We start from the raw sequence: 12178 nt of genomic DNA on the forward strand, positions 1-12178 counted from the left end.
TTCCACGTTGAATTTCAAGAATTCCAAGCAATTTTAACCGATTAAGCTGTTACTTTTTTTAACACTGTTTATTAACCTCCATCTCTGTTTTGCAGGGGAAGCGTAATTTCAGTTTCTTACTCTCGTCTTCCTCAGTTATACGATCAGAATAAACAAGGCACACTGCCTTGTTCAAGGGTAAGTAACAAAAATAAACAAGAAATTAGCTTGCATTCTTTTTCCTATTTTTTTCTTTTAGCGTCTTCGCCGCCTCAAATCAGGCGCAACAGAAATCAAGTTCATTGTGAAGACCTACCAAATTCGAATAGTTTTTTTTTACTTGATTGGAGAGTGTTTAAGGTCTGCGTCACCTCAACCCTTTCAATTTATTATCTACTCAGCAATTCTTCCTTCTAGCTCCCTCACATTACCTTGTTAGTCTGTAGGGCGGAGAGTTTGGTGCTGTGTTAAGAGAACGCCCTAAGCTTTTACGTTTTCTCGCCGCTTGTTCACTGAATATGTTATTATTGGAAAGGCAAGGAATATGTTTCTCACTTCTGCGAGGTTTAGAAAAATCGGACAAAGCGCAATTTAAACCAACAAACTCTTATCAATGACATGCGAGCTCCAACATTTATTGAGATATCTTATGGTCAAGTTGTAATTCAAATTCCATTCTTCTTTGTTTTTGCGATGATTATTTTTAGCGATAATTTTTATATTCCATCTAAACTAGCGCTTTGCATTCTTCGTTGCTTTGTAGAGAAAATATGAAATCGCTTTCTTGAATTTGGTCTCCTTGCTATCCAGAGATCATTTCGTTTTAAGCGGCTAATTATTTATTTCAGGAATATTATGCGCTAAAATGTTCAGGATTGAAACTTGCTAATGATAGAGAAAACGCCCTCTAAATGATGAGCCTGTTCACTCTCATTACTTGATTGCTGTATAATATATTGACATTGTAAGGAGAAGCTACATATTCATCATTTCTGTGATGATGTAAAATAAGAGGATCCCGTATGTCAAGTAATGAATCTTATGAACAACCTGAGAAACTCTTTTTCTTCCATCTTAGATGTTTTTTTCGATGATTTTTTATTACCAACTGTGTGAGTAAAACATTCTAACATCAATTATTGGCATTTACATTTGTTTGACTGGGAAAGTCTTATTTCATTTTCTTTCTTTTGTTTCCATAACTCACACAATCAGGATCTAACAAAAGAAGGCATATCCTGTTTTCAAAGGTGAGCTGTTGTTGTTGTTGTTGTTTTTTTTAATTTCCTTAGTTTCATTTTCTATGAATTAAATCCACATTATTATTTTACCAAACGAAACATCTGGAGAAGTTGTTAGATGAATAACTGAAGCAACGCGAATGTAATTGAATGAAATGGAAAGATTTTCCTTTGTCTGAAAAATAAAGCGTTTTGATAACGAGTGCGCGGTTTAAACACTGGGTAGAATCTTTGCTCCAATTTTATGCTGCATTGAAATCTTTTCAGTTTTGAAAATAACTGTCGAGTAATCATTGAAAACATTTATATGTTTTAATTTCATATATCTCGAGTTAATAAAACGAGTTTCAGTAAAACAGACAAACAGGCTTTATCTTAATGGGACACACAGTTAGAAATACCGACACAAATCTATTCATCTGGACACGGGTGAATGGTTTCTTAATTCGTTTGGTTGTAGAATGTAATTTTTTTCCGTTGGCTCTATGTCCTTCAAATTTTTCTGCAACGTAACAAAGCAAAATCTACGTCGTGCAGATTTCATTTGGTGGGATTCTGAATCAAACAATAATGAAAATTAGAGCAGAGTAAGACCTAGCCTGCAGTGTAGGCGTTATTAGTGCGAGCTAATGTTATAAGCTCGCGATCATTTATCCGACCGTCCATGTTTGATTTAAAGTTAGAGTGGACGGTAAGGGTTGGGGGCAGAGGATGGGCGAGAAAACGCTTGTGGGAAGAGGCTGTTGAAAAGTAAAACACCCTCTGATTGGTTGCACATCACTGTATTTCCGGAAAGGAGCAAGTAACCAATCAAAATAAGTCAAATTAAAAACCGCAAGCACTGTCTTCCGACAAAAGCTAAGATACGTAGCGCCGATGAGTAAAACGGTGGGCAGTTTTTTTTTCAGCCAGGAAAGAAATGGCTTCGACAAAACCTCCTCCGCGGTCGCAAATATGAGCTGATATTTACTGTTCTCGATATTTTTCAATCTACAATCCTTGAGTATAGCTGCCGTTAATCTATTTGACAATTTTTCTTTCATTTAATCGAAACGACACTTTGAAGTAACAAACAACTGCACTCGAAGGTTTACCCGCCATAATTTGTTTGATGCAAACCAGAATACTCTAGTGAAACGGAGAGGCTGTTTTTTTTTTAAATTTTTTTTATTTTTTTATTAACGAAATAAATGGCTTGACCAAAACGTTCTCTACTGACGCAAATACGAGTTAATATTTGCCCCACCCCACCCCTCTCCTTATTTTTGATCGTCGACTGCCCCCTTGGTATAAATTTCTTTCTCTCCCTAGCCTTCCACTGCCGTTAAAATCAAAGATGGCGGACAAAATTTTTGTTAAGAAATACTGAGCACTCGCTCGCCAAAATTACGTCTGCTCTGCAGGTTGAGTAAAAGCCTGATTTTTGGATGGTAGTAAACGGAGGGGATCCTGATCCTGTTTCATACACGAATTTTAGAAAAATTCACGCTTCACGTATTTAAAGGAAAAACTTCAAATCTCTCTTCATGTGTACAAGGTTTCTGGAAAAACTTGAGGTTTCCACGAAATGAAAGATGAAATTCACGAGTCACGTATATTTCAGGAGGCCAGTCACGCTTTACACTAGATCATGGATTTACCAATCACGTTCGCCTTTCTGTAAAATTCACGCCTCACATACTTATTTTGGCCTTAATCACGCTTCAAGTGTAAACCCCTTAGCACCCTCTTTTTCAAAGTCAGTTTGACAGTTTTCGCACGATACTGCAATCAAATACAGAAATATTAAATATGATTAAAAGTTCTGCGTGACTACAAGAGTTCAAAGTTCATCACCAAAACAGTTCAAACAAGAAAACCTACTTTCCCCAAGTTGACCCTTCTAACTGTGATAACAAACATGAACATGGGTAAAAGGGAATATACTTTTTCTTATCTTGATATAATTTTTATTTGGACAAATATGATGAAAGAATACCGAAAAAAAGGAAACATCTCATCGATTTTAATATTTCAGTTGTTGAAGGTTGAAATGCACTATATTCACTCAAACATTCTTCAATGTTGATCTATAAATCCGAAAAGAACTTTCGGATTTCAGCTGCTCACTGAGCTGAAGCGAGTGAAAAGGGCGCGCATGATTGACAGGCGTGTGTACAAGATGAGGAGGGAAGAAAAACCTCCTTTATAAACTAAGGGACCACTTGTGCTTGCATCGTATCTCCTGATTGAAATGACAGGAATTATTTTTTTTGTGAAAGGTCAAAATATTTCCTCCAAAAGTGAAACGTACGACTAACATAAATGCCATTATTTAAAGCAAAAGGTGCGAGAAAACTTACTGCCTTAACTAAAGGTGTTATAAAAAAAATTCTCTGCTGTTTCAACTGTAAGGCAGCTAAGCGAGTTTCGGAGGCGTAAATGTGGCGAACACACGCGCGATGTGCTCGCAACGCGTGGAAGGCGCCAGCCAAAATCGTATCATCCTAACCTTCCTATCGTCGTATGATCAACAGCAGTTCAAAATGTTACCTATCGTTTGTTCAATATACAGGAATTCAATATACATGCTTTGAGTTGAAGTCAAATGTTTGCCAACATTTACCGCTTATTGTAACACCCCCAGGGAAAGTTATTTTCAAGCAGTAAATTGCGAGCAGATTCAGAAATGACCAATTGGGTAGCATGTAATAAGCTGAAGACAACAATTGTAACACAATTGGTAAATTAACCGTTGCTCTATTGGTGAGACTTTTTTGATAGCTATATCTAAATCTGCTACACAATTATTTGAATTCAACCCAGCTGATGCAATTGGGATTAGTTTGGATAAAAGATTGAAAAGGAATGTTGCACTCAGACATTTATGAAAAGGAACAAACGAAAACTTCCCTAGAAACAGCAAAAGTGCTTCAAGATTTATCAGTTTCACTTTTTTTGTTTATTCTTTCCCACGACAACAAACAGGAAAGAACCGTAATGAATAACGCTGCAGAAACCCTAAAGTCAGTCCAGATAGCTTTAGATGTCTGCATATTTCTTCTTAACACCGATCGTGGCCTACAAGCGACTGAGCTATGTAATGAATGTACAACTCTACTTCAAAACCTTGACACTGGTATTCAGCTTGATATCTCCGATGTAATATTCCATACTTACTACACCATCTTTGCTTACCGCAAACTTCTTGAAACGCTCCTCAACGTTGGAATACTAACAACACAACTGGGAGACAAATATGAAGCACAAAGCCGGTTTGTAGAAGCAAAGGAACTTTTTAAAAGCGCACTCGCCATCTGGAAAAATATTGGTCACAAAAAAGGAGAAGCTGTGGCTCATGGAAGACTTGGAAATGTATGTTATTTCCTAAGGGAAATGCAGAACGCAGAAAAATACCACCAGAAAGCACTTGCCATCGCGATAGAAGTTGGCGACAAACGGGGAGAAGGAATGGGATACGGGAACCTCGGAGCTAAGTTTGATTCCCGTGGCGAATATCAGAAGGCTAAAGAATATTACGAGAATGCACTTGCCATCGCAATAGAAATTGGTGACAGACGAGGAGAAGGAAGAATGAACAAGAACCTCGGGGCTGTGTTTCATTCCCTTGACAAATATCAGAAGGCTAAAGAATATCACGAGAAAGCACTTGCCATAGCGATAGAAGTTGGCGACAAACGGGGAGAAGGAATGGGATACGGGAACCTCGGAGCTGTGTTTGATTCCCGTGGCGAATATCAGAAGGCTAAAGAATATCACGAGAAAGCACTTGCCATCGCAATAGAAATTGGCCACAGACGAGGAGAAGGAACAATGAACGGGAACCTCGGGGCTGTGTTTCATTCCCTTGGCAAATATCAGAAGGCTAAAGAATATTACGAAAAAGCACTTGCCATCGCGATAGAAATTGGTGACAAACGGGGAGAAGGAACGCGATACGGGAACCTTGGAGCTGTGTTTCATTCCCTTGACAAATATCAGAAGGCTAAAGAATATCACGAAAAAGCACTTGCCATCGCGATAGAAGTTGGCGACAAACAGGGAGAAGGAACGGGACACGGGAACCTCGGAGCTGTGTTTGATTCCCGTGGCGAATATCAGAAGGCTAAAGAATATTACGAGAATGCACTTGCCATTGCAATAGAAATTGGCGACAGACGAGGAGAAGGAACAATAAACGGGAACCTCGGGGCTGTGTTTCATTCCCTTGGCAAATATCAGAAGGCTAAAGAATATCACGAAAAAGCACTTGCCATCGTGATAGAAGTTGGTGACAAACGGGGAGAAGGAACGGGATACGGGAACCTCGGAGTAATGTTTCATTCCCGTGGCGAATATCAGAAGGCTAAAGAATATCATGAAAAAGCACTTGCCATCGCGATAGAAGTTGACGACAAACGGGGAGAAGGAACGGGATACGGGAACCTTGGAACTGTGTTTCATTCCCTTGACAAATATCAGAAGGCTAAAGAATATTACGAAAAAGCACTTGCCATCGCAATAGAAATTGGTGACAGACGAGGAGAAGGAACAAAATACGAGAACCTCGGGGCTGTGTTTAATTCCCTTGGCAAATATCAGAGGGCTAAAGAATATTACGATAAAGCACTTGCCATCGTGATAGAAATTGGCAACAGACAAAAAGAAGAAACAATTAACATGAACCTCGGAGCTATTTTTAATTCTCTTTTCGAATATCAGAAGGCTAAAGAATATCACGAAAAAGCACTTGCCATTGCGATAGAAATTGGCGACAAACAAGGAGAAAGAACGAGCAACGAGAACCTCGGAGTTATGTTTCATTCCCGTGGCGAATACAAGAAAGCTAAAGAATATCTCGAGAAAGCACTTGCCATCGCTGTAGAAATTGGCCACAAACCAGGAGAAGGAACAAACAACGAACACCTTGGAGCTGTGTTTCATTCCCTCGGCGAATATCAGAAGGCTAAAGAATATCACGAGAAAGCACTTGCCATCGCAATAGAAATTGGCGACAGACGAGGAGAAGGAACAATGAACGGGAACCTCGGGGTTGTGTTTGATTGCCTCGGCGAATATCAGAAGGCTAAAGAATATCACGAGAAAGCACTTACCATCGCGATAGAAATTGGCCACAAACAAGAAGAAGGAAGAAGCTACGGGAACCTCGGAACAGTGTTTCATTCCCTCGGCGAATATCAGAAGGCTAAAGAATATCACGAGAAAGCACTTGCCATCGCGATAGAAATTGGCCACAAACGAGGTGAAGGAAGAAGCTACGGGAACCTCGGAGCTGTGTTTGATTCCTGTAGCGAATATCAGAAGGCTAAAGAATATTACGAGAAAACACTTGCGATCGCAATAGAAATTGGCGACAGACAAGGAGAAGGAACAATGAACGGGAACCTCGGGGTTGTGTTTGATTCCCTCGGCGAATATCAGAAGGCTAAAGAATATCACGAGAAAGCACTTGCCATCGCGATAGAAATTGGCCACAAACTAGGAGAAGGAACCAGCAACGAGAAACTTGGAGCTGTGTTTCATTCCCTCGGCGAATATCAAAAGGCTAAAGAATATTACGAGAAAGCACTTGCCATCGCAATAGAAATTGGCGACAGACGAGGAGAAGGAACAATGAACGGGAACCTCGGGATTGTGTTTGATTCCCTCGGCGAATATCAGATGGCTACAGAATATCACGAGAAAGCACTTGCCATCGCGATAGAAATTGGCCACAAACGAGAAGAAGGAAGAAGCTACGGGAACCTCGGAGCTGCGTTTGATTCCCTCGGCGAATATCAAAAGGCTAAAGAATATTACGAGGAAGCACTTGCCATCGCAATAGAAATTGGCGACAGACGAGGAGAAAGAACAATAAACGGGAACCTCGGGGCTGTGTTTCATTTCCTTAGCGAACATCAGAAGGCTAAAGAATATCAAGAAAAAGCACTTGCCATCGCAATAGAAATTGGCCACAAGCGGGGAGAAGGAACAAGCAACGGGAACCTCGGGGTTGTGTTCAATTCCCTCGGCGAATATCAGAAGGCTAAAGAATATCACGAAAAAGCACGTGCCATCGCGATAGAAATTGGCCACAAACTAGGAGAAGGAACAAGCAACGGGAACCTCGGGGTTGTGTTTAATTCCCTCGGCGAATATCAGAAGGCTAAAGAATATCACGAGAAAGCACTTGCCATCGCGATAGAAACTGGCAACAAACGAGGAGAAGGAACAAGTTACGGGAACCTCGGAGCTGTGTTTGATTCCTGTGGCGAATATCAGAAGGCTAAAGAATATTTCGAAGAAGCAATTGCCATCGCGATAGAAATTGGCGACAAACGAGGAGAAGGAACAAGTTACGGAAACCTTGGAGCTGTGTTTCATTCCCTTGGCAAATATCAGAAGGCTAAAGAATATTACGAGGAAGCACTTGCCATCGCAATAGAAATTGGCGACAGATGAGGAGAAGGAACAACGTACGGGAACCTCGGGGATGTGTTTCATTCCCTCAGCAAATATCAGAAGGCTAAAGAATATCACGAAAAGGCACTTGCCATTGCGATAGAAGCTGGCGACAAACGAGGAGAAGAAACGGGATACGGGAACCTCGGAGCTGTGTTTGTTTCCCGTGGCGAATATCAGAAGGCTGAAGAATATTACGGGGAAGCACTTGCCGTCGCAATAGAAATTGGCGACAGACGAGGAGAAGGAAGAATGAACGGGAACCTCGGGGCTGCGTTTTATTACCTTAGCGAATATCAGAAGGCTAATGAATATCACGAGAAAGCACTTGCCATCGCGATAGAAATTGGCGACAAACGAGGAGAAGGAACAAGCTACGGGAACCTTGGAGCTATGTTTCAATCCCTCGGCGAATATCAGAAGGCTAAAGAATATCACAAGAAAGCACTAGCCATCGCAATAGAAATTGGTGACAGAAAAGGAGAAGGTTCGACATTCTCGAGTTTTGGATGTGTTTATTTTATGCTTGGAAAAAATCTGCAAGCTAAGGAACATTTGGACAAAGCAGTCGGCGTCAGTTTAGCAATTGGTGACAGAGATCTAGAAACCCAAGCTAGTACAACTTTGGCAGCTGTCTATGCTTCTGTGAATGACTATCAGAAGGCAAAAGAACATTATGAGAAGGCGCTTACCATCAGCAGAGAATGTGGCATTAGAGAGCACGAAGCAAAAATTTACCTAAGCCTTGGAAATCTATTCCGATTGCTTGGTGAAAGTGGCAAGGCTGAAGATTACTTAGAGAAAGCTTGTTCCATAAGCAGCCAACTTGGACATAAAATGACTGAGTTTCAAAGTCTTCTAAGTATTACACAGTTAAAAGTATCACAGTCAGAGCTTGTAAAGGCAATTCAATGTATCGGAAAATATGAGCAAATCAGAAGTTTGCTGAAAGGAAACAGTGAATTTGAAATTTCTCTGTTAGAGGAATGCGGAACTTCTCCCTACCAGTTACTCACTGACTTGCTCTGCCGTACTGGAAAATTTCGAGATGCTCTCTATGCTGAGGGGCTGGGACGAGCAAGAGTCCTTGCAGGATTCATGGCAGACAAGTACTCCCTGGAAAGCCACTTCACAACTGATCCACAATCATGGTCTGGGATTGAAAAGAGCGTGAAAACGGAAAGTAACTGTGTTTTTTTATATGTTTCGTATCGAGAGCGGCAAGTTCTTCTCTGGGTATTGAAAGGAAATGGAGACATTTTCTTTCGAGCAACAGATGAAGTGGATATAGACACTCTTATTGCTGAGCAAGTCTGCGATGTGGGAGGAGTTTTCAAAAAGAGCGCCGCCGGCTTTGGCGTTTTACCCGAAGCAAACTGCGAAGATCGATCATTAAATGACAACGTGACAACATCTCTTCATGAAGAGAGCCGGGAAAATTTGCGAGGTGACGAAACTAAAGATAGCGAAAGAACTCATCAATTGTGCTACAAATGGATCGTCGCACCTGTGGCAGATTTACTTACTGAGCCTGAAATCGTCATTGTGCCCGATCGATTCTTGTACCGAGTCCCATTTGCTGTCTTGCGTGATGAACCAGCCGGAAAGTATTTATCGGAGAAGTACAGAATACGCATCATCCCCTCTCTGACGACTCTGCGGCTCATCCAAGAATGTCCAGCGGACTATCACAGTCTAACTGGCGCACTGGTTGTGGGTGATCCTACGGTTGGCAAAGTGCATTACAATGGTGTTGTCACTAACATTACAGCATTGTTCCATGCAAATAAGGAAGCAGAGATGGTTGGTCAACTGCTTGGAGTTCAGCCTTTGTCAGGAAGTCGCGCGACAAAGCAGGCGGTACTTCAAGCGATACCTTCGGTGAGTCTGATACATCTTGCTGCACATGGAAATGCTGAAAGAGGAGAGATTGCCCTCTCTCCTCAATCTGCCACTGACGGTATTCCCCAAGAGGAAGACTACCTCCTGACAATGTCTGACATTCAAGGAATACAAGTGCGAGCCAAACTTGTAGTACTCAGTTGTTGTCACAGTGGGCGTGGACTGGTAAAAAAGGAAGGAATTATTGGAATTGCTCGAGCTTTCTTAGTATCCGGTGCACGTTCAGTGTTGGTTGCATCGTGGGCTATAGAAGACGAAGCAACGGCTAAGCTCATGAAACATTTCTATGAACACCTTGTTCGTGGAGAAAGTGCTAGTGAATCTCTTCACCAGGCCGTTCAATGGTTGAGAAGCAACGGCTTTCCCAAACCTTCCCAATGGGCTCCGTTTGTGCTTATGGGGGATAACGTGACATTTGATTTTATGAAAAAACGGTAGGTCTGACCAAAATAATCAATTACCTATAATAAACCGATTAGTACACTAAAATTGTTCAGTTGACCAACTTTTTTTGTTTGTTCGTTTTTTGTCTAAGTCTTTCTTCCATAAAATATCAAGGAAAAGATTATTTTATCTACTGTTCGGAACCGGAAGATTTTAATGAATTGCTTTCTGGAATTCGCCTGGAATTAGAGTTTCTTTTGTATGGAAGATATTCAGAAATAATAGTTCAAAGTCGATACGATGCTAGACGCTATGACAATGAAGGTAGTCTTAGAATCTTAAGCCAACTCTAAAAGTTAACTCTATTTTGTAAAAACACAGTAACGACTAAATGATAATTTAAAAGTTACTTTCGCATAAAAACATGGTATGTTCGACAAAAATTTAGAAAGTTTGAAAAATCACAACCAATGACAATGAAGAAGAAAGTAATTTTATTTTATAGGAAATCTGTTATGTATGCTTTAAAGTTTAAAAAGTGACAAATGTATAATGTTTTTTTTTAAGTAACGAAGAACTCAAAGAGGACAACAACGAGGCAGAGAAGGAACAGAGTAAGGACTGATCCTGTAGAAAAGATTCTTCTTCCTGCACATTGTCTTTAAATGAACACTGATATTACTTTACGTAGACAATTTACATTTTTTTCTTTAGTCAAGCACGTTTTTACGTATACCAAAAGGGAACTAATATAAGTTGGGACACGAAATTTGACCGCAGAAAGTTATCTTAATGTTAAAAAATGGAAGAGTATTGGCAAGGTCTCGTCAAAACTCAAAATTAATCGTTGATTTATAGAACCATGATCTGGTTTTCAATTCTCCCGTGGCACGCGAACGCGATCATCAAGCACTATAACTATGTCAAACATAGGCATGCTATTTTTTTTGGACAATGGGTTGATGTGAGATACTTTGTGTAGCCGAAATTGTAACATTTTTCGTGAAAGTAAAATAGTGTCAACTGTCTCTGTTGTCTGAATACATCTAAGTGAAAATAATTAGCATTGGTTCCACGCTTACTGTTGTCTCATTTGCAGCCCTTATTTGGTCTGGTCTTACATTCCCTCCCTATCCCACTGAGTAGGGAGCATGTAGTGTGATCAGACTAACGAGACCATAAAAAGGTTGCAAAGAAGACTACGCTTACTGCCATTCCACCGTCAGAAAAGGAGCGCTAAACAAAACACGTTTCAACTTAAAAATAATACAAAAAATTACCTGCTAACCTTTCTTATCCCGACAAATCTCGACCTTAATCGACGAGGCTCTCACGAAGGCCATAATCCATTACACTTACCAAATGAACCCAAAATGTTTGGTCGATGTAATTCTTTGTGCGTGGCCCCCTTCTTACATGAAATCATTGGCAAGAAAGCAGTACCCCAACGCTTTAATTGGTACAAGATATCTAAATGCTGTGATATGATTGGTCCGAGATAAAAAAAGCCATAATGCGGCAATATGATTGGTGAGAGATAAATGTACATGTCCTAATGTGACGATCTTTAGTGATGGAGGCAACACCACTCTATACACTGACTTAAAGTTTTTTTCCTATATGAAAAAAAAACTCAAAAATGAGACTCCGCCAGTATTTTAACATCATTTTAGATTTCGAACTGAGATATTCCACAAACTGGGAATTTCAAGGAACTGGTCGGAAGGCATGGCTATGTGCACGGTTTATTTGTGAAAAGCGTCCTCCTCACAAAGGATCATCTATGCCAAAGCACCCTGTGTGTGGGAAAGAGTGAGAGAAAGGTTAAATTTCAAGGATTCAATTCCCTTCTGTTTTCATGGGTGAGAGGGTTAGGAAATATTTTGACACAAATGGTTGAGCTTTTTCAGACAATAACCCTTCATCAATATTTGAAAATCACTTCTCAGATCACTAATTATCTTATCAAAGCCACAAAGTACCATTACGTTGCAATCAGATTTTTATAATTAACAAACTCATTTGTATCAATAAACTTTGCTCTGTGACCCTCTATACATGATGAGAAATAACTTAACAATCATTGTTTCAGCAGACATTAAATGCTCACAGATTGAAGGTGATTTTTTCTAAGGGGCAAGTAACCATTTTTTCCTTACTTTTTAAAAAACCTGATGAACTCAGCAGGATTACATTAAATTGATCTTCATTTTTATCTGTATCTGTTCATT

At 40.2% G+C, this 12178-nt stretch overlaps 1 protein-coding gene across 1 annotated transcript; it reads left to right on the top strand.

The window, feature by feature from the left end:
• Nucleotides 1-7408: 7408 nt before the first annotated feature.
• LOC149038697 (tetratricopeptide repeat protein 28-like) lies at nt 7409-10874 on the top strand. The gene is made up of 2 exons (XM_089183668.1): nt 7409-9997; nt 10515-10874. Exons 1-2 carry the CDS (start codon nt 7914-7916, stop codon nt 10570-10572), a joined length of 2142 nt encoding a protein of 713 aa, XP_089039794.1. The 5' UTR covers nt 7409-7913; the 3' UTR covers nt 10573-10874.
• The last annotated feature ends 1304 nt before the right edge of the window (nt 10875-12178 follow it).

This window comes from Pocillopora damicornis, chromosome 10 (assembly GCF_964200805.1).
Source record: "Pocillopora damicornis chromosome 10, jaPocDami1.2, whole genome shotgun sequence".
NCBI lineage: Eukaryota > Metazoa > Cnidaria > Anthozoa > Scleractinia > Pocilloporidae > Pocillopora > Pocillopora damicornis.

What these genes read in the sequence shown, in the direction of transcription:
- LOC149038697 (XM_089183668.1), top strand. Translation starts at nt 7,914, where the DNA reads ATGAACGGGAACCTCGGGGCTGCGTTTTATTACCTTAGCGAATATCAG. An exon ending in TTTGATTTTATGAAAAAACG is followed by an intron (nt 9,998 to 10,514) that starts GTAGGTCTGACC and finishes TTTTTTTTTAAG; the next exon opens with TAACGAAGAACTCAAAGAGG.